General features: G+C 39.8%; 1 protein-coding gene across 5 annotated transcripts in view; it reads left to right on the forward strand.

The window, feature by feature from the left end:
• NBEA (neurobeachin) overlaps positions 1 to 23,304 on the forward strand; it is an 843,583-nt gene that overhangs the window by 717,909 nt on the left and 102,370 nt on the right. For all 5 annotated transcript variants that reach the window (XM_077806446.1, XM_077806437.1, XM_077806454.1 and 2 more), the window contains 2 exons: positions 638 to 750; positions 10,435 to 10,575. In XM_077806446.1, coding sequence (XP_077662572.1) covers positions 638 to 750; positions 10,435 to 10,575 — 254 coding nt within the window. The remainder of the gene's footprint in view (positions 1 to 637; positions 751 to 10,434; positions 10,576 to 23,304) is intronic.

Below are 23,304 nucleotides of genomic sequence, written 5' to 3' on the forward strand. Positions count from 1 at the left end.
GTACCACACTTACCTCCAGTCCCAGTCCCACCACTGCAGTGGAATTTCACCTGTTTCTCAGGAAGGGCACCCTCCACTATCGTGGGAGATGGAGTGTAGTTAAACCTTAGGGTAAAACAAGATTAGGAGAGATAGGCCCAAACCTCAAAATCTGAGATTCAAACGCCCAAACTTTGGAAAAGACTAGATCCAGTTCTGAACTTTGCAGCTTGGACCCATTTCTTTTGTTTGTTACTTACTATCTGTATCATACTCCTCATAACTGATACACGTATGTGAAAACAAAAATGAGTCTTCCAACTTTAAATTTCAACAGATGTTTAAGAATGTTGTAGAATGTCATTAATGGAGGCTATCAAATAGGATTAAGTGGCATGTGATTTTTGTTTTTTTGCCACCTCTGAACATTATTCTCTTCTTCCTATATATAACCTATGTGGCTGCTGTCTTCTGAATTTTCATTCACACACATGCAACTGGGAACATGTTTTTGCCTTCAGGTGATAACTGTATTAATATAATAGCAGATAATTAGGAGATGCAAAAAATATAAAGATAATTTACTACTAGATTGTTTATCAGTAGCATAGATGGGCAATATTTCATAACTTTTACAAGATTGTTTTTTCTCCATTAGGACGAACGTACAATGATCTAAACCAATACCCTGTATTTCCATGGGTGTTAACGAACTATGAATCAGAAGAGTTGGACCTGACCTTACCAGGCAACTTCAGGGATCTTTCAAAGGTATTTTTCAAGCATTTATGTTAAAGAAATCTAGCCAACCTTCTTAATGAAATAGAATATTTTTAATTTTTGTTATTAAATAGGTGGAATTAATATGTTTGGCAGGAAAAGATAATTATTTTATAAAGGCTCATGAAGTTATTTTGATATTTTTTCTTGTGGAAGATTGGTATTGTTTTGTTATATCAAATACGTTTTAAATGGGAACTTTTTTTTAAGGTGTCTGGGGTATTTTATGAGAGCAGTGGCAAAACTAGTTTGAGACATATTAAACCTCTGTAAATATAAAAAGAAAGTGGTTTTCAGCCTAATGGACTTGGGTAAAAATTCAAATGTAGGTTTAGGAAAGCAAGCATCAAATCCCCAACACGCCCTGTTAAAGACAAAATTTGGCACCTATGTCAGAACTATTTTTGCAGTTGTGTTATTTTAGGTTCGGATTTATAAAGATAGATTTCTTTACCTTGGCTGCCATTACATGGCACACTAAAAGAATAAATGACAAAATAATTTCCTAAGTAGAAGGCAATTTCTATGGCACAAAATTTGTTCTTTTAGGATGTCACCTAGATAAGCCTTTTCTGTTTTATACTGAATCTTTATATTGTGGTGTTTTTATATCCTTTTTTGATTGACTACAGGAGGGTAGCTCTGTGTATTCCTAGATATCAAGATCTCGTCCAAATAGTTGTAAACAAAAGATATTTTATTAGCAATTTTACAAAATGAGAGAAAGATAAATAGAAATAAACATCTCTAGACACACATGTAGTTAACTCTTAAATATTTATTTCATTTCCATGCATCTCTGAATTTCCTTGATAAAGAGGGGATTGGAAGCATAAATGCTAGAAGGACTTTCCTTGCAGTACCTCTAGAAGCCAGAAATACTGTAATCTTGTTGGGAAGCCTTCTCTCATGACATGTCTAGACTAATTTTGCACTTGGCATGTATGGATAGATAAAGCAGCTGGAGGGACCTATTCAATGGTAAACCCGCATATAATCCCATTTTTTCTTTAAAAACATAAATACCTAAATTAAATTAAAAAAAGCCAGATCTAAATGAACTGGTTGAGGTCTAGTCTTAGGTTATGCAGGGCACTCTGCTCTTTTACAATATTATTTAAAAATTTCCAAAGTAATTCTCTGCAAGTATATAATGAGACTGTAATTTATATCACGAGTGACAACAAAATCTACAATATTAGGATATCAGCATTGATAGTACCAGTTTGTCAGTTCCTTCCCAAGCAAGTGAAAATGTTTTTCACTTTTCAGTATTGTTTATGATGATGATAAAATATATGAATAAGAATCTTCATCTCTTCAAAATCTCTAAGTTTGCTTTCCTGATACTTGCATTGGCATGCAGCAGCCTGCATAGGACAATGCACTGAAATTACTCCAGAGTGTGGTTTCAAGAGATTTTTTTTAAACAATTTAGGTCTGATTGAGTCCATATTTGGATGGGATCCAATCAAGGAACATAGTTGTTACAGGGAGTAGCTTACAGATTTAGAAGGTTCATTTTTCTTTCTGTCTTTCTGAGTCAGTAGTGACTCATCAGTGAATTAGAATTGTGGTATTAAGGAGTGCTGTGCTGTTCTTTTAGAGGAGATTCAAAAGCAAGTCCCTGACTACTTGTGTTCATTAAAGAATCTTATGCCACTTTTACAATAATACTTTACCTCAGAATCCTATACTGCCCAATTTGGGTAATTTTACTTTGTTAATCTAAAATTACCCTATAGTTCAAACTGGGAAAGCTCGGAGTGCTCAGCAGTTCCTCTGTTGAAATCCATTGTATATAGTAAAAAGAAAAGGAGGACTTGTAGCATCTTAGACTATACATTTGTTAGTCTCTAAAGTGCCACAAGTCCTCCTTTTCTTTTTGCGGATACAGACTAACACGGCTGCTACTCTGAAACCTGTTGTTGTATATAGAGTTACTGCAGCGGAATGGCTGCTGCATTGCAACCAAGATGTGGGGTGTATTCAGTGGTAGAAAAGTCATCCCTATATGTATTGTGCAAACCATGTTGGGGTTCTTATGGATAAAAGGAAAGTAGTTATAAGCTTTCATTAACACATTATTCTGGTGGCGCCTAGTAGCAACTAAATAGGTTGCATTTCAAAATGGTCTTTAAATGGAGCATAGATTTTTATTTTTCTCTAAAGGTAGTTGACTAGCCAATGTGAAATTTCACACATGGTTAGTTTTGGGGCCTTTTGACTATTCTGTGTAGTTTTTGTCTGGTTCCTCTTCATACATTTTCAATAGGAAGTCTTTGTCATTGGACTGTGGCTGAAATTTTTTCTTGGCAATCCTACTTTCATTGTCTGTCTCCACAAAATTTGGTAGAGAGATGGATCCTGTGTAGGTCTAGTGCAATGGGTAGGGTTTAAAAAAAATGGAGTTGCTGTTTTTAGTCATTATTCACATTACAGCTGAAAGGTTATGTGTTATGCATGGATGGGGAGGTCAGATGGATGGGGAGATGGGCACATGTAAAATCTTCTCCATCAGGAGCTATCCCTTTCTGTTAGATTTTAATCTACAACGAACAAATGTTCCTGCACTCCTGCTGGCACATAAGGACTTCCTGCATAGCCACTGATAGATAAAATCTTCTCTGTTAGCTGCTGCACTTCTGCCTCCTCAGAGGTCTGCCTTCAACCCTCTTGCCCAAGTCCCCATCCTTTAAAAAAAAAAAAAACCTGTAGGAAATTAATACCCTAAAATTTTCTTCCGGAAGCACTTAGGGTTGCTACACACTTAACATATATGACACAAACCCACAAAAGCAAGGAAATAAAAATTCAGCTACCTTACATTTCCATATCTTTGTTTACTTTGAGTCAGGTATGTTATATAATATTAATGTTTTATATTTTGTGGGAAATAATTTTTATTTGGGTAATTTGCTCACCATATAAGTGACAAGTATAAATAGTATTATAGTAAGTCATGTTCCTTTTGACATTTATTTAGTACCATAGTTAAATATTTACATTTCCAGAAAACAAAATAATTTTGAGCCTACATGCTATGGTAGTGTTTCCATTCTGTATTGTTCAGGTTGCTATACGGCGCCTATCATTATATTATCTTCATACGTTTAAAGAACTGCTTGTCCAGTCACAAACAATTAAATTTAAATACTAGTTTAAAAATAAGCACATTCTCTTTGTTCATAGTATTTTGTCAAATTTTCTATCCCTTGGTTTTTTCCCCCCTTATATGCTTAATTGGAGATTTATAAAAAAGGGCACGGGAGCAATCAAGGTGCTGTAGCTGTAAGATATATTGGATCCCTCATTTGATTAGACAGTGTAGGCTCAAGTTTTATTCATTACATATACAAGGTTAAAGGTTATATTTATTGTTTGACAGGATGAAAAGCTAATGAAAGAGGCTGTCATAGATACATAGATTATCTTTTCACTACCAAACCATCAGGTGATCTGTTTATTTTCTCATTTATTGAGATTTCCCATGCAAAAATACCAGTGGCAGTGAGTATTCACATGAGAAAATGTGTGTTCAGGTCATATTGTACACTGAATGTCTTTAAGGATAGCACTTAGAATTTAATGTGATTTGTTTGTGTAAAATTATATGATGTTTATTCCTAAATTACAGTGAGTGCATGAGTTTGACAAGCTACATTGTCCCTGCTCATTAAAGTGTAAATGGGAATTTTTCCTCATTTACTTCCAGTCATGCATCCTGTTAAGTAAAATGGTTTCTTCGTAAGGCAAAGTCCTACTAATATTGACATGTGTATGAGCCATCACACGCCCATTCATTGAGTGGAAAAATTATATTTTGTTAATGCGGAAGGTGTTTGACTGACAGATGATGATAAGCATAACCACTTTCCCATATTACTGTGCCACTTTAAGAAAAGGAAGTGATAATGCCTCAAGGCTTCTAAATGCAATAATGCAAATGAACGCACCAAAGTGTGAGTATTTCAAGGAAAACCACACTTAATACTGCCAAATGTCTGTATACTATGTAATGGAGTTTATGTGGTTAGCCAAAGCCTTTCTAACCAGACATAAGCTGCACAAATTTCTTCATTTTATTTTTAATTTTGCCCCTTACCACATGTAAATATACCACCAACAGGGAAATGAGTTAAATTTCAGTCTGGTATAAGCCACAAAATTAAGCATTTACTTTTCTTACTTTAAAAATTAATGTATTGAACAAAACTCCTATACTTCAGAATCTGAATGAGTTGTTAATGGAGTAAGAAAAGTATATATTAATCTACTAGTCATAAAACAGCTTATATTTTTGGATAAATTTAAAGTAGTTTTTAGCATTTGAATTCTTCAATTAAGTTTTAAAATTTTCTACCTTAAAGTGTTGTTTTACATCAATTAAAAAAAATCAACTGTTTAGACTGAGCCAAATTAAATCTACACATGGTATTATTTCCTTGGCAATCAAATACCACATTGTTGCATGCATTAGAACTGCAGATAAATAAGTAAAATAGATACTGTGTAGGTCAGGACCATATAATAGCAGTATTTTAGTGACCAAACCAATAGGAGGATAAATTTGGCACTACTGTAGTGAGGAATGTACTTCTATAAATACAGCCAGTAGAATGGCAAATACCACATGAGCTAGCATAACATGTCCAATGGATAAAAGCACTAAATTTATCAGCAATACTCTGGTTGAAAGACTGGAAACCAAAAGAGATTAGTCAATTATCCAGATAACATGCCATGGAGGAAATAATAGCAATTTTCTGTTGTTAAATTAAACCAAATACTAACTTTGTTTTTAATGGAAAAAATTCAGCACAAATTGTGTTGACTAAAATAGGTTGTAACAACCTGTTTTTTGTGCAGTATAGTACATTAAAAGTAAAATGGTTGGCTATAGAATCTGTTGTTTTACAAACTTGTAGAGATAAGTGTTTGGCTGTAGTAAAATAGTTAATTACCTTGTTGGTAGATTTTAGAAACTCTTCATGTAGAGTGAATAATTAGATATTATTTGATCTGAGCCTATGCAGAAGAGGTTTGTTAAACATAGGAAGTTAAAGAAATATGAAGATACTCTTTTTATAAAACAAAGGAAACAATATATTTAGATTAAATGGCCGTTTTGTAACAATTCCCATAATAAATTTTTTAACATGAAGTGTCAGAACAATGAATTAGCCTCTAATAAATTAGACTTGCATCTAAGGCTCTGGACTGGGACTCAGGATATATGGGTGACCAGCTTTGCCTTACACTTCCTGTGTGACTGTGGGAAAGTCATTTAATCCCTTTGTGCCTCAATGACCTATAAGTGAAATGGAGACAGTACTTCCCTAACTCACTGGGATGGTGTTAGTGATAAATTGATTAAATGCTGTGAGATGCTCAGATGCTATGATAATGGGGGCTGTATAGATACTCTCTGTGAAATCTGGGGTGGGGACAATGCCTAGGAAGTTTCTGATCCCATTCACTTCATTTCTTGTGCGGTGAGGGGAGATCCATGTCCGGAGGACCTCTCCACATGTTTGGCTATGGGGTGTAATCTCTCTCTGCATGACTATTAGACATGTTGGGGCAGGAAATCTAAGGATGGAGGTGGAGTTAAATCATATTTTTTTGTTTCATTAAGTGTTCTGCAGATTCATCTGAAAATTTTAGCTTGTGTTAGCAAAATCAAGAAACTTACTTCAAGAGAAAATTTGTTTAAATAAATGGCAGATTCCTAACCTGAAACATATTCCAAGTTGATTCCGAACTGTACCCTTTGCACAGATCATCTAGTCTAGTAACTATCCAGTTCTTACACTCAGCAAGCATTAGAACTTCTCAAGGCTAGTTTTCACAGCAGTGCTAGCATCCCCAAAGAGGGAAATAATGAGAGGGGTATGGGCAAGACCATGCCCTCGCTGTGCCTTCTCCACTGGTCAGCAGAAATAGCCTTGTGAGAGTGAGAAGCTTATGCTACAGTCATTCAAAAGGTATAGGGTGGTTGGCCATATTCCCCGGAGCTCATGGAGGCATTGTCAACACAGAAAGTCAACTGTCAAGGTTCTTTTATGGCCCCCTGCAAAATCTGTATGCTTCCCAAGTATTTATGGACTTATCTTTGCACCACCAACTGAGGTAGGCAAGTACTATCCCCATTTTACAGATGGAGAACTGAGGCAAAGAAAAAGACGAAGTGACTCATCCATAGCCATACAAGAAGTCTGTGATGCAGTGGGAAATTGAAGATGGGTCTTCAGAGTACCAGGCTAGTTCCCCAGCTACTTACCCATACTTTCACCATGCAGTCTGTGACCTGTAAAGGGTAGAGGGTGAGAGTCAAGTTGACACCTTCCACATGGAAGCAAACCTCATATCTCTCTCTCCATCCTTTTTGTTCCCTCTCTGGGACAAGGGATTCCTCATGGAGATTCCTACATGAGTTCTCTTCCATGGTTTTTCATGCAGGAAGTGACAATTGGTTTTGCCTAAATTATCCATTTTATTCAGCAAACACATTATGTGTGATTCAGATCCCCCCTTCGCAATGAATCCTAAGGTAATTGAAAGAAAGCTGAATTCTAAGTCTGAAAAGAATATTCATGAGAATAAGTGTAGTCTTCAGAACATAACTTTTTAGTTTAATGAAGTAGATTGAACATGTATCTTTTAGAAGCAGTAGCTTGTCTCTTTATGACATGAAAATAATAGTGTATAATCTTATATCTAATATCAGATTGCTAAACTGAAATATCATTTCTTCAGCCTAAAAGACCTCGGAAGCACAGTGGTGTTTGCATCAATGTTTTCTATGATTCTTGGAAATCATATTGTCAGCTGCTTGAGAGAAACAGAAGCATCAGTACGTTTTACATTAAATGTGACAAAAGCATAGAAGCTCACATCAGAAATATATCTTTGAAATATAGTTGTAAATCTCCATTAAAGAGAATAACAGCATCTTGCTAGAGTATAACTTTTTCCATTAAAATATTTCAAAATACTTTTCAAGCATCATTTAAATCTCACAAAAGTCCCCTTGCGTTTATACCCATTTTGCAGATGGAGAAATTGAGGCAAAAGAGGTTGTGATTCATTTGGTGAAGGCCATGCAACAGCAAATCAGTTTTAAATATAGGATTAGAACTCTAGAGCTTTGATTCCCAACCTACTCTAACCATTAGACACATTCACTCCCAACTAGGCCATCTTGCACATATTTATAATAAAACCTTGATAGTCACATCTTTGTCATTTGAAGCTCCCAATATTTGCCAGTGCTGTTACAGTGGACTAAGAACTCTCACTGGCTTTTACATTATGGAAGATACAAAATCCTGTCACGCGAACTCATTCTGTATTTGCTTCTCAAAAGGAATGAGCATTGATTGTTAACAAGCATCATCAACTATACCCTTGCAATTGAAAATAAAGCTTTTAAAACTTTCAAATAACCATAGGGATTTGGGAAGTGAACCCTAACTGGCAGCAGTGAGATTGCTCCTGGTCAGTACATTTTTATTTCCTTCACCCTTTTGCAGAATTCAGTTAATCACAAAGTGACCCCAGACATTAGTGTGAATTCTGTGGTGACTGGAAGTGTATTTGTATAGTATGTATAGTATGTCAGATCAATACGAAAAGAAAATAGTCATTTAATAAGTTACTCTTCCTAGATATTAATTGTTTAAGGAAAGATTTTTGCAAATTATGTACTGTAACAATGTCTGAGCATTTTCTGTAGACACAAGAGCTAAACTGTAAAAGACTGAAGAGATTGAATAACTGATGACACATGAGTAAAATAAAAATGTAAATATTTATTTTATTCTTTTTTCAGTGGTTGAGAAGATGCCTGGAAGAGATTAGGGAATGGCTCATGCTTCTCTTTCAAGAATGTTTTGTGAGGCCTTGCAGTGCAATCTGTATCAGATAAGGCTGATCCTTAGGGATTACTCAGACATTTTACACATATGAGAAAGCTATTAGCATACCCATGACACAGCAAAATATTAAGCACTCAATGGTTAGGGTAAATCAAAATGCTGGTACAGCATTGACTTGAAGTATAATTATTCACAGAATTGAACAATATTAACTATCTTAGAAGTTAGTTACACTATTTAAATTGCGAAACAAATGTGCTCTACTTCAGTCTTATTAACACGCAGACATATCAAAAGACCAGGGAAATTCAGAAACAGTAGATTAAAACTCTGCTAGTAATACCTTTTAGTGATATAAATAATATAATGATGATGGCATTCGTACTGGTTTGATAGTCTACTATTTCCAAATGTAAGATGAGTTTAAACTAACCATGAAAAATATGCTCCAGAATGAAATTTGGAGCACACATTTTTCATTTTTCCAATGGCCAGACCAATTTTCTATAAAAGATACAAGTGTAATAATAAAGTAAAATAAGTTTGAGGTTATAGCTTTGATATAGAATATTGGATATTGAGTATATATTGAAATGTGCTGATTGGGTCAAAATAATGTTGAACAACTTCTAGTATTTTGAGAAAAATATTACAAAATCCATGAGTAAATGCTTATGTTCAAGTTGTAAACCCCTGATTAATAGGGGTTTATTATAAAAACACCAAAACTCTTAACTATTTGTATCATTGTAATGTACATGAAGTAGTCTTTTGGGATTCTAATAAATAAAAATATCAATACATTTTTGAACTATTCATTCTAGTGTGTAGTAATGTGAGTTCCTCTGAACATGAAACCACATTTTATTAATTTTAATACTAAAATTAATCCTTGACGGTTCTTAGCAGATTACTATTCCTTTTGTTGTTACAGTTGTTAATACTAGATAAATAATTTAGTAATATCTTACCTGAAAAATACATATTTAAGATCACTTTACATGTATTATCTCTCAGTTTGATATATATTCCTTCCCAATGTATTTTCTTTATCCCAGGACCTTTCTATATTTTCCCACAATAGCCACATAATGTAGACAGGCAGCCATAACAAGTACATTTTACAAAGGATTATGACAGAAATTAAAACTCACAAAGTATTCATATTTCTTTTAAGTAAGAAGATTGTTGGTTTCTGTCTGTGAAACCTGGTTTTTATTCAGTCAGATGTAGATGCTGTCTTGTAGGACTATGAATGTTTTCAAGTATTTCTGCTTAGGATCACCAAACACCACCGCCAGTTCTGCGTGAAATCTTTTCATCATGAAATGTGCATTACAAAGTATCCCGTGTGAGCAAAAGTCGCTTTTCATTAGCTGTATCATTATGGTGAATGACAATAACAGAAATATTAGTTTGGTCTTAATGCATTTTAAATGCTGTTTAAAAGTGTATTTCCAGAACAATGTTACTGCATTAATTGGGAAACAACTCTAACTTCAAGAAAGTCTTTGAAACTTTGCAGATGTGGATCACATATATTTGTCAATTAAAAAAGGAAAAGAAAAGAAAAGTTATGAGAGTTTTAGTAGATCCAGCCTTTGAAATAAAATTCCAAATCCATCTCAGTAATCTAAATGGATTAGCACAATGTGGAATAAATTATCTACACTTGGCTGCTGAATTTCATATATAGTGAATCTTAGCTAATGTATGCAGAATAAAAGTGACACACAGATCCAAAGCGTACTACCCTTCATCTGTTATAATTATTCATTTTTTCATGTCTTTGCAGCCCATTGGTGCTTTGAACCCAAAGAGAGCGGTGTTCTATGCTGAGCGCTACGATACTTGGGAAGATGATCAGACTCCACCTTATCACTACAACACCCATTATTCAACATCTACTTCTACACTGTCCTGGCTTGTTCGTATTGTAAGTAGTTTTTTGGATCCTGCTTTTCATTTAATATGTTTACTTGTGTTTCTTTCTCTAGTATATATGTACCTATATTTCAAGTTATATAAATACATTCCAATCAGAACCTCCCAATGAATGTCTAGTCATTTAAAAGCCTCACAAATTTTCCATCTGCACTCTGTCTACTAATCCCTAGCCACTGGGGTGGGGGGAGGGTCCTACTGCCCTAAGAATCAGAGGCATGCTTAGAACTTGAAGTGTGGAGGAAACTAGGACAAGTAACTAACTTAACAAAGAAAAGTCAACTCAAAGAAAAGTTCCTAAACAGTAAAAGACGTTCAACCCACTCAAGCTACCCTCTCAGTTTAATATCTGAGGTACTGGTGGGCTTTGCAATGTCATGAAGTTTAAAAAATAAAGTAAACAAAAAATACCCAACAACAGCAAACACCTTAGGCTTTATCAGACCAGTGGGGGAATTGTCTGGGTACACCGCAAGAAGGACAGGAGAAACTTATTATGGATTTCAATCAGGCTGCAACTTTATTATATAGATGTCTGGGACTACCCGGCAGATAACGTGTACAGTGCAGGCAAATCCATGCTCATTCAAATAAATTCTCTGGGACTTCCACTAGCCCTCCTTTGTTTCCATCCAGGTCCCCCAGCCGACCCATGGCTTGGACCTTGCCATCCACCACCCTCGTAAGAGAGTTAAGGTGGGCTGTGAGAATGGGGGTTGGCTCCCTGCCGTACCAGTCAAAGGAGTCCCCAACCCCTTCCCCCATTCTGTTCCTTTTTCCAGTATCTCCTTTTAAGTCCTTTACCAGGCCATTTATCTGATCACTGGCTGCCTTCCCTATGGAGTACCTGCACTGAACATCTACCACAAGGAGGCACCAGCAATGTGCTTGGCTGCCTCCCCCACAACCAAGCCAGGTTCCCAGACATCTCCAAATGGCCTCTTGCCTAGCAGCCCTATTGGGGAGAAAGAACCCATTGTCCCATGTGTGATCATCAAGGGGCACCAGCAGCTGCATTGTTCTTGAGCCGGTACTGCAACAACCGCCCTCCATGGAGGGCCGTATAGGTGAACAAAGAGACTTGCCCCACCCAGGTTTCATACCTTTATGCCCTTTGGACCTCACACTCTGGGGGACAGGGAGAGTCATTGCTGCAAAGCTGACTACTGAGCACCTTGTTTATAGCAGTTTCTGACCTCCTTGCCCCCCACATAAAGCAGAGCTGTCCTTCCTGGGTAAGGCCCAGACAAACTCTGCCCCGCCTTAGTTGTGATGCAGTCATTATAGAACTCAAGTTTTATACTGAAACAGACACAAAATTATGGGCCACTGAAATTGAAGGTTTATTCCCACTGACAGAAAAATAGAATGTATGTTTCCAAATGAATCAAAGACAAGTGTGTATTTTCAGATATTTTGAAATGTGCACAGCACATTAGGGTACTGAAATGTTCTTTCATTTCTGGAAATCTGGCATTAAATAAATTAAATAAATCTTTATAAATGGATTAAGCAATGGGTCCAAACTACAAAGTTTGGATCCAGCCTGAACACCAGATCAATGAGGCATAGACATAGAAATATGGATTAAATGCTTCAACTTTATGGAATTACTATAAAATTAAATTATTATAGAATTACTGAACTTGAGTTAAAACAGCACTCTACTCCAACAAAAACAGATTGCGTACGATGTATCAATAATGAGACACTGCCACCCCTGTCTCACAGCCAGCCAATGGGACCTGACATGGAAAGCCAGACTCCTCCCCCATTTCCTTGAAGGAAATTGGAGACGTGAGTTGAGAGGAGCTTCAAGATGCACAAACATTGAAGACTGCACATATCTGCCATTCCATGCCAATACCCCAGAACAATGCCTGGTTATTCCACAATTGGAAGGTCCCCAAAATGACCCTTGCTACCCTGCAATCTTCACTAGAAACTAGCCACAATTTGCATTAATCAGTACTCTGACTGAACCAGCCAGGCCTCTTTTGTGTCAAGAACAAGGTGAAAACACCCACAAAACAGTTTGCAAGTTCTACCTTGTGGGAAAAACTCTTGAAGGCCCGAAAAAAGTGATTAGTTGAGCCCTTGACATCCTAGGAGATCCAGTGAATCTATCTGAAGCAAGGAAAGGGTGGAGCAACTTAAGGGCATCAGAAGCTGGCAGTTCAAATCCAGGAAGCCCCCTAAATTGTCCAAAATGGGGTGGTGGGAGCCAATCAGTCAGGACCATGGCCCAAAGTTTGCCCCATCCCAGAGACTACTACGATATACACCCTATTTCCCTCGCCACCCAACACAACCCAAATCCAAGCAGCAGAGTTCGGGGTGGGGGGAAGAAACAGGATGAGGATGCTTCCCTGACCCAAAGACCTCCCTAAACCAAAGGGGTGCCTCTATTGCTCCTGTCACCATCAAAATCCAACCCTGCTGACTAGAGTGTGCATTTCCCATATTGGCAATGATAGGGTGTTCAGATCTGCGGTTATATCTTACGGACTCATCCCTGCTTAGGTTACAAGTGAAAATATTTATTATCTTTCCTCTAATGCCTGCTTCTCCAGGGTTCAGCTTTGGAAGTAGTGTCAATTAATTTGACTAGAGAATTGGACACAAGTTTGTTGAAATTTGCAGATGACACGAAACTGTTTTGATTAATAAAAAATGTGAAGGAGTGTGCAAAATTCCAGATAGGCATAAATGCTGTGGGAGATTGGGCGGCACAACAGCAAATGAAGTTCAAATTGGATAAATGCAATGAAATGCACTTTAGCAAAAATATTCTAAACTTTCTATTGTCTATACTTATGGGCCATGAACTTGCCAGATCCCCTAAGGAAAAAGATTTAGATATCATTGGGGATCACTCAATGAAGCTCTGTATCCAATGTTCATTAGCAGTTAATAAAGCAAATAGAATGCTCACTGGATAGAAAAGGGAACAGTGAAATTCCATTGGATAATGGCATGCTGCTTTCAGGAGTGCTGGTCTAGTTTTGGTCCTCTGGCCCTAAGAAAATTCTACAGTAAGTAAAATGTTGAAGAGCGGCAGAAATAGAGATATGGCAAGATTAAAATATGGTAGCTTTAAAACTGGGATTTTCTAGTTTAAAAAGAATTGTGTTCCAAATTACAAAAGCAATCGTAAAAAAACCACTGGCCTTCCTTTTTCCCTGGCCAGTGATATTACCAGCAAGGAGTTACTCAATGAAATTAATAGCTGGCAAATTTAGAACAAATAAATGTTATTTGACATAGCACATAATAAGCCCGTGAGATTAAATGCCCTTCTACTGCATCCGATGAAGTGAGCTGTAGCTCACGAAAGCTTATGCTCAAATAAATTGGTTAGTCTCTAAGGTGCCACAAATACTCCTTTTCTTTTTGTGAATACAGAGTAAGATGGCTGCTACTCTGAAACCCTTCTAATTGAGAGAAACTTTAACTGGATTTTTTTAAAGGGTTGGATAATTTTATGAGTATAACGTGTAGTTATGAAAACTACAATAATCAAATTCTGTGACTTGAGATAATTTTCTGAAAGGGTCAGGAAATATATCCCCTCCCCACCTTCACCCTGTAGAGAGAACAGCACAGTTGACTTGATGCAATCTGGGGAAGTTGCACCTTCTTCTGAAACTTTGGATGCTGCATTGACCTCTTTGTCATAATCAGGACATTGGATGTGATCAACCAATGTTCATAAGCTGTGTAGTCAATTTTATATTTTCCCCAAACCATCACATGAGTTTGCATGTTTGGCAGCCTCTGTTCAAATGAGAGTGAGGAAGAAAACAGTGGATTGTTGCATGTTGAGACTGAGGTGCATTGGAGAGCTGCCTGAGACACTTGCACTGGCCTGTCTGCTCTATGTACTGTTTTAGTCAGTGCAGTTACCCACACTCAAGTCATAAACACCCAATGCACACATACTGTTCTATTTAAAAACAAACACCCACTTCCTTGTGCCATTTTAGCAGTAAATTATTAATTGATTGTAGAACTTTTAATATACACTCTTGTCCCACAATCTCAGTCTACAGAAGAAAAAAACCTAAAAGCTATACTTTTTTCAAGATGACCACTATTATACTTTTAAAAAATATACAATCTTTGAAACATTATTCTCTTTCTCCTTGTACTGCTACTTTTTCTAAATGTTATCATTTTTGTGCTGGAGGGAGTTAAGACGGGAGTAACTAATACATTATATGCAGTGATCAGAAAATAATGGTATTTTTGTTTTATATTTTTTTCATTTGCTTGTGATGACAGGGTTTCTTGAACATTTTTCATACTTCATTTATCATTATAATCAAGAGTAGCCTTATGCATAGGCTAAGTAGTCAGGTACTTAAGGCAATGTGTCTGGGGAAGAAACACTAGAATAGTGCTCGGACTGCACCAGCTATTGCGGTTGGGCCAGCTCCAACATCCTTTTTTCTGGTGGTGGTCAACTCCACCAACTCCCTTCTAAAAGGTGTTGTCCCGGTTTCTGCTTAGTCATGAGCTATGAGTGTCCACCTCTCATATGCCCAAGAATCTTTAGCTTTCTGGCGTTTGTTCAAGATCTTTAAGAGTACTTCTTACACGTGACTGGTCAGAAGCTGAGATATTGTTCTGAGAAGGAAATGATGACAGATGACCTCGTAAGTTTCTGAGTGAGCTGGTGGGAAGAGGAATACAGGGAGCAATTAGTAGGGAAAATACAAAATCTATCTTTGCTTAGGGTAAAGCCATTAACCTGAGGCCAGTCTTGAGTGTTATTTTACCAAATAACCTCTTTAATATATCTTAAATTAAAATCCTAATATATATTAGATCAAAGAGTTCATCTCACTACAAATTCAGGGTATAGTTCTCCCAAACCCCAGGGAAAGAACTTGTTGGCTATTAAACTGCTGTATTTGATGATTGCTATATTCTTCTTAAATGTTGCTAAATTATTCATGTACTCTGAATACATTGTGTGATTCACATATGGTTCCTGTACACTGTCTTCCTCCAGTGTTTTTAAAAGAGCGATTTCATTTGCATATTTGCCTACTAATTTTGGCCTGTATTCAAGAAAAGAGCGCCTTTTGTTTGTTTGAGAGTAACAGCCGTGTTAGTCTGTATTCGCAAAAAGAAAAGGAGTACTTGTGGCACCTTAGAGACTAACCAATTTATTTGAGCATGAGCTTTCGTGAGCTACAGCTCACTTCATCAGATGCATACCGTGGAAACTGCAGCAGACTTTATATATACACAGAGAATATGAAACAATACCTCCTCCCACCCCACTGTCCTGCTGGTAATAGCTTATCTAAAAGCCATTTCCAGCACAAATCCAGGTTTTCTCACCCTCCACCCCCCCACACAAATTCACTCTCCTGCTGGTGATAGCCCATCCAAAGTGACAACTCTTTACACAATGTGCATGATAATGAAGTTAGGCCATTTCCTGCACAAATCCAGGTTCTCTCACTCCCTCACCCCCCTCCAAAAACCCACCCCCATACACACACAAACTCACTCTCCTGCTGGTAATAGCTCATCCAAACTGACCACTCTCCAAGTTTAAATCCAAGTTAAACCAGAACATCGGGGGGGGGGGGTAGGAAAAAACAAGAGGAAATAGGCTACCTTGCATAATGACTTAGCCACTCCCAGTCTCTATTTAAGCCTAAATTAATAGTATCCAATTTGCAAATAGAAATGGAGTACTTGTGGCACCTTAGAGACTAACCAATTTATTTGAGCATGAGCTTTCGTGAGCCACAGCTCACTTCATCAGATGCATACTGTGGAAACTGCAGCAGACTTTATATATACACAGAGAATATGAAACAATACCTCCTCCCACCCCACTGTCCTGCTGGTAATAGCTTATCTAAAGTAATCGTCAGGTGCTGGAAATGGCCTAACCTGACGATTACTTTAGATAAGCTATTACCAGCAGGACAGTGGGGTGGGAGGAGGTATTGTTTCATATTCTCTGTGTATATATAAAGTCTGCTGCAGTTTCCACAGTATGCATCTGATGAAGTGAGCTGTGGCTCACGAAAGCTCATGCTCAAATAAATTGGTTAGTCTCTAAGGTGCCACAAGTACTCCATTTCTTTTTGCGAATACAGACTAACACGGCTGTTACTCTGAAACCTGTCAATTTGCAAATGAATTCCAATTCAGCAGTTTCTCGCTGGAGTCTGGATTTGAAGTTTTTTTGTTTTAAGATAGCGACCTTCATGTCTGTGATTGCGTGACCAGAGAGATTGAAGTGTTCTCCGACTGGTTTATGAATGTTATAATTCTTGACATCTGATTTGTGTCCATTTATTCTTTTACGTAGAGACTGTCCAGTTTGACCAATGTACATGGCAGAGGGGCATTGCTGGCACATGATGGCATAAATCACATTGGTGGATGTGCAGGTGAACGAGCCTCTGATAGTGTGGCTGATGTTATTAGGCCCTGTGATGGTGTCCCCTGAATAGATATGTGGGCACAATTGGCAACGGGCTTTGTTGCAAGAATAAGTTCCTGGGTTAGTGGTTCTGTTGTGTGGTATGTGGTTGTTGGTGAGTATTTGCTTCAGGTTGCGGGGCTGTCTGTAGGCAAGGACTGGCCTGTCTCCCAAGATTTGTGAGAGTGTTGGGTCATCCTTTAGGATAGGTTGTAGATCCTTAATAATGCGTTGGAGGGGTTTTAGTTGGGGGCTGAAGGTGACGGCTAGTGGCGTTCTGTTATTTTCTTTGTTAGGCCTGTCCTGTAGTAGGTAACTTCTGGGAACTCTTCTGGCTCTATCAATCTGTTTCTTTACTTCCGCAGGTGGGTATTGTAGTTGTAAGAAAGCTTGACAGAGATCTTGTAGGTGTTTGTCTCTGTCTGAGGGGTTGGAGCAAATGCGGTTGTATCGCAGAGCTTGGCTGTAGACGATGGATCGTGTGGTGTGGTCAGGGTGAAAGCTGGAGGCATGTAGGTAGGAATAGCGGTCAGTAGGTTTCCGGTATAGGGTGGTGTTTATGTGACCATTATTTATTAGCACTGTAGTGTCCAGGAAGTGTATCTCTTGTGTGGACTGGACCAGGCTGAGGTTGGTGGTGGGATGGAAATTGTTGAAATCATGGTGGAATTCCTCAAGGGCTTCTTTTCCATGGGTCCAGATGATGAAGATGTCATCAATATAGCGCAAGTAGAGTAGGGGCTTTAGGGGACGAGAGCTGAGGAAGCGTTGTTCTAAATCAGCCATAAAAATGTTGGCATACTGTGGGGCCATGCGGGTACCCATAGCAGTGCCGCTGATCTGAAGGTATACATTGTCCCCAAATGTGAAATAGTTATGGGTAAGGACAAAGTCACAAAGTTCAGCCACCAGGTCACGGCCAGCAATGTGCCAGCAATGCCCCTCTGCCATGTACATTGGTCAAACTGGACAGTCTCTATGTAAAAGAATAAATGGACACAAATCAGATGTCAAGAATTATAACATTCATAAACCAGTCGGAGAACACTTCAATCTCTCTGGTCACGCAATCACAGACATGAAGGTCGCTATCTTAAAACAAAAAAACTTCAAATCCAGACTCCAGCGAGAAACTGCTGAATTGGAATTCATTTGCAAATTGGATACTATTAATTTAGGCTTAAATAGAGACTGGGAGTGGCTAAGTCATTATGCAAGGTAGCCTATTTCCTCTTGTTTTTTCCTACCCCCCCCCCCCGATGTTCTGGTTTAACTTGGATTTAAACTTGGAGAGTGGTCAGTTTGGATGAGCTATTACCAGCAGGAGAGTGAGTTTGTGTGTGTATGGGGGTGGGTTTTTGGAGGGGGGTGAGGGAGTGAGAGAACCTGGATTTGTGCAGGAAATGGCCTAACTTCATTATCATGCACATTGTGTAAAGAGTTGTCACTTTGGATGGGCTATCACCAGCAGGAGAGTGAATTTGTGTGGGGGGGTGGAGGGTGAGAAAACCTGGATTTGTGCTGGAAATGGCTTTTAGATAAGCTATTACCAGCAGGACAGTGGGGTGGGAGGAGGTATTGTTTCATATTCTCTGTGTATATATAAAGTCCGCTGCAGTTTCCACGGTATGCATCTGATGAAGTGAGCTGTAGCTCACGAAAGCTCATGCTCAAATAAATTGGTTAGTCTCTAAGGTGCCACAAGTACTCCTTTTCTTTTTGTTTGTTTGAAAGTTCTTAATATGAAGACTCTGCTTCTTCTTCGAGTAGTGTCCCTATGGGTGCTCCACTGTAGGTGTATCTGCGCCCCTGCACCTCTAATCAGAGATTTTTGGTAGTAGTGACCGTTAAGCCGGCACATGCATTCTCCCCTCCCTCATGGTCTGCCTACAAGCTATCTAGCACTGTACAGGCGACCCCCCCTCAGTTCCTTCTCAACCACCTTTGGCCTCAAACAGAGCAAGCAGTTGTCCCTTCCTTATCTGCATCATTAGCATAAGTAGTAGTTGTTTTTGTTTCTTTTGTTCTCCTTAAAAGTTAGTGTTTTCTTTTTGTTCCATTGGGATTAAAGAGGGAAAAAAAGAACTTTTGTTTAAATTGCCTGCTGTGTCTGGGGGGAAGGGGTGGCATTTAAAAGGCTCTTAAGTTTTTTCAGTTAACAAAAAAAGAGGAAAAGAAGACTTTCTTCTGCATTCCTCACTGCTAGAAGGTGACAGACCCGCACCCAGGGGCATACCTGGCTCTCCTGGCTCCAAGAGATGTTTCTCCTGCAAGGAGTCAATTCCTGTAATAGCCAGGCCATAGGCACCGACTCCATGGGTGTTCCGGGGCTGGAGCACCCATGGGGAAAAATTGGTGGGTGCTCTGTACGCACCGGCAGCTCCCCATCCCAGCTCACCTCCGCCTCCTCCCCTGAGCACGCCGCCACTTCCTGCTTCTCCCCTGTCCCTCCCAGCGATTGTGCCACGAAACAGCTGTTTTGTGCTGCAAGCGCTGGGGGGAAGGGGGGAGGAGAAGGAATGCAGCGCACTAGGGGAAGAGGCAGGGGTGGGGCGGGGATTTGGGGAGACGTCCAATAGGGGCAGGGGCAGGGCCTGGAGCGGGGGGGGGCGCGAGCACCCACCGGCGCCAACAAAAGTTGGCGCCTGTGAGCCAGGCACTCTCACTGTGGCTGGTGTCTGGGAGACTCCCATATCCCTCAGAAATGCTTCCCCTGCCAAGCTAAAGCTGCTAAAGCTAAAGCAGCTCTCAGGAACTGGGAGCTGGAGTTAAAACTCCTCTTATGGAGAAGGCACTTCAGTCTCCAGTGCTGACCCCGGATCATCCCTAGAACCTTTAACTTCAAATGGGTTAGAGTCATGGAAAAAAACTCAACACTCTCCCCCTGTAAAGGCTAGAAAAAATGGGCTCTGAGTCGTTGGCCAGCCAGAGGGATTCCCCAGTTGGCCACCTTGGTACCGATGACACCAGCAGCTCTGAAGCATGGTTCCCAGAAGGGGGCCTCCATTGTGAGCTCTGCTGCACTGCCTAGAGAAGCCAGGGGCTCAGGCTCTGAGGCAGCTGTACCACTCCCCCACAGACAAAGACAATTAGCATGCCATCTCTAAATGAAAGTCACAGAGAGAAATTTCAGTACCGGCTGTGACAAAACTCCCATCTAGGGAGTACTCTGCCCCTTCTCAACCTTCGGTACTGACAACGTACCACAGACACTCTCTACGGTACTGAGTGAGCCACAGTACTGCATGAGCTCCAGTATCCTGGAGACCTGATGGTTGGGGAAGAACCACAATCCCCGTTACTCAGTTCCAGGGCCGCAGTAACCAGGGGAAGGCAATTACCTTACCGTCTCTAAAAAAGAGGCACTAAGAAAACTTTTGCTACTGAGTGCGACAAAACTCTCATCTAGAGAGTGCTCTGCACTTCTCAACCATCAGTACCGACAAAGTACCACTGACACTCCTCTGTGGTACCGAGTGAACCTATGGTTCCACATGATCTCTGGTACTCTGGAGACCTGATGGTTGGGGAAAAACCGCAATCCCCATTACTTAGAACTGGGGCTCAAAAGCAAAAGCAGTCAGCACTCCAATCTGCAACCTTTCAGACCACCTTTTCTGAGCTCTTTTAACGGATTGGTTGAGGGCCCGAACAATTATTCCTTGCAACACAGCTGCCATCTACAGAACTGTCACGCCCTTTCAGAAGTCGCCTGGCCCTCTTTCACAGCGGTTGGGAGAATATCACCTCTGACAGATGAGTCCTAGAGATTATTTTGAAGGGTTATGGTGTTCAATTCATGTCCCTCCCCCATCCCAACCCTCCTTCCCCATCCCTCTTCAGAGACCATTCTCATGATAACTTACTTCATCAGGAAATAGATCATTTTTTATACCTAGGGACCATAGAACCAGTCCTGGTGCAGCTCAGGAGCAAGGGGTTTTACTCCCATTATTTCCTGATCCCCAAGGCGAAAGGAGATTGGAGGCCCATTCTAGATCTAAGAGCATTAAACAAAAATGGATAGGCAGAGACATTCAAGATGGTCATGTTAGCAGCCATTATTCCAGCTCTAGAGCAAGGAGAGTGATTTCCAGCCCTCAACCTACAAGATGTCGACTTCCATATCTCGATACAACCATAGTACAGGAGATTCCTACAGTTAACCTTTGGGCAGGACCATTATCAGTACAGACTGCTCCAGTCAGGATGTTCTCCAAGGTCTTCTCCATCATAGCAGTGCATTAACCCCAGTACAGCGACTGGAGTTTATCAGCGTCAACCTCGATGCAGTACAAGTGAGAGCATTCCTTCCATTACACAGACTCATAGATGGATGCCTCCCTAATAGGCTGGGGAGCTTATCTACACAACCACAAGGTTCAGGGCAAGTGGCCTTCCACAGAAGTGACCCTCCATATCAATCTTTTGGAGCTAAGGAACATCTGTGCACCTTTCTGCCTTTCATCAAGAACACCCACACAAAAGTCATGATGGACAATATAACCTGTATATTGTACATAAATTGGCAGTGGGGTGCCAGATCTCCCTCCCTCTGCATGGAAGCACTCAAATTTTGGAATTGGTGTAACCATCAAAATGTGCTCATCTCAGCTGTCTATTTGCCAGGGATACAGAAAGTGACAGCTGACAGTCTCAGTTGGAATTTTTCTCATGACCATGAATGGGAACTGAACTCAGAAGTGCTTCAAGATATATTCACCCTTTGGGGAACCGTGACTTACAGATCTCTTCACTACTTATTGGAACAAGAAATGTCCTCATTACTGCTCCAGGGCCAGCTTGCGGAAACATTCATTGGGAGATGCCCTCATCCTCCCATCGGATGGGGACCTCTTATATGCCTTTCCCCAGTTTCCTATTCTATCTAGTTTCCTCTTCTATCTGTTGAAAATTCAGTGAGACAAAGCAAGAGTTATTCTGATTGCCCCTCCTGGCCAAGACAAGTCTGGTTCCCTTACCTGACACAAAAGGCAATATGCCCTCCAGTTCCTCTTTGGCCCATTCCTCTCAAAACCATGAGATGATCCTTCACCCCAACCTGCGAGTCCACCTCAAGGCTTGGCTTCTTCTTGGTTCTAAGGCTTAGAGGCAGAATGCTCTGGTGAGGTGAAAGACATGTTGCTATACAGCCCAGAGTTGACCACTCAGTGTACTTACCTACAATATTGAAACAATTCCAAGTCTGTTGTCATCCTAAGCACATAGACCCAACCTCATCTTCTCTCCCTCTGATTTTACACTACATTTTAGACTCAAGAGATCAAAACTCTCAGTCAGCTCCCTTAAGGTACATCTTGTGGAGAAAATGGCTTTCCACCACCAGGTAGATGGATGCTCTGTGTTTGCTCACCCACTGACACATAGATTCCTTAAGGGCATTGGAAATCTCTGCCTGCTTGTAAGACCATGCGCTCCAGCCTGTGATCCTAACCTAGTTCTCAGGGCTTTGACTAGACCTCCCTTTTAGTCAATGGCAGCTTTCTTTCTCTTATACCTGTCCATGAATACAGCATTTCTTATTGCCATCACCTCAGCTAGCCGCATAGGAGAAATAGCAACCCTGATGGCACACCTACCGTGCAGTCTTTTTTAAAGACAAAGTAACTCTGAGGCTGAACCCAAGTTTCTCCTTAAAGTTGCCTCCATTTCCCATATGAATCAACAGATCTATCTTCCTGTTTTTTTTCCCCAAAACCTCATTGTGACATCAGGGAGGTGATTCTGCATATGCTAGCTGTTAGAAGAACACTAGCATTCTACTTGGACAGGACTAAGGACTTCAGGAAGTCCCTTAAACTCTTCCTTTCACTTGTGGAAAGATTCAAGCACTGCACAGTATTGGCTCAAACACTATCTAAATGGGTCTCTGGTTGCATTAATCATTGTTATCAAGGGCACAACCTGCTGCCTCCATCCAGAGTCTGTATGCACTCCATGAGATCAATTTCTACCTTGGTCACATTTCTTAAAGATGTCCCTATTATGGAAATCTGGAGAGCAGCAACTTGGGCCTCTACCCACACTTTCGCAGAACATTATGCGATCACTGGAAATTCAGAATCTGATGGCATCTTCAACTCTACAATACTCTCTGTAGTAACAGACTCCACTCCGAAGTCCCAGCCGCCAGTGGTGGTTCTGCTCGGGAATCATCAACAGAGGAGCACCCGTAGAGACACTACTTGAAGAAAAAGAGGAAGTTAGTTACCTTGTGCAGTAACAATGGTTCTTTGAGGTGTGTGT

Source organism: Eretmochelys imbricata, chromosome 1, assembly GCF_965152235.1.
Source record: "Eretmochelys imbricata isolate rEreImb1 chromosome 1, rEreImb1.hap1, whole genome shotgun sequence".
NCBI lineage: Eukaryota > Metazoa > Chordata > Testudines > Cheloniidae > Eretmochelys > Eretmochelys imbricata.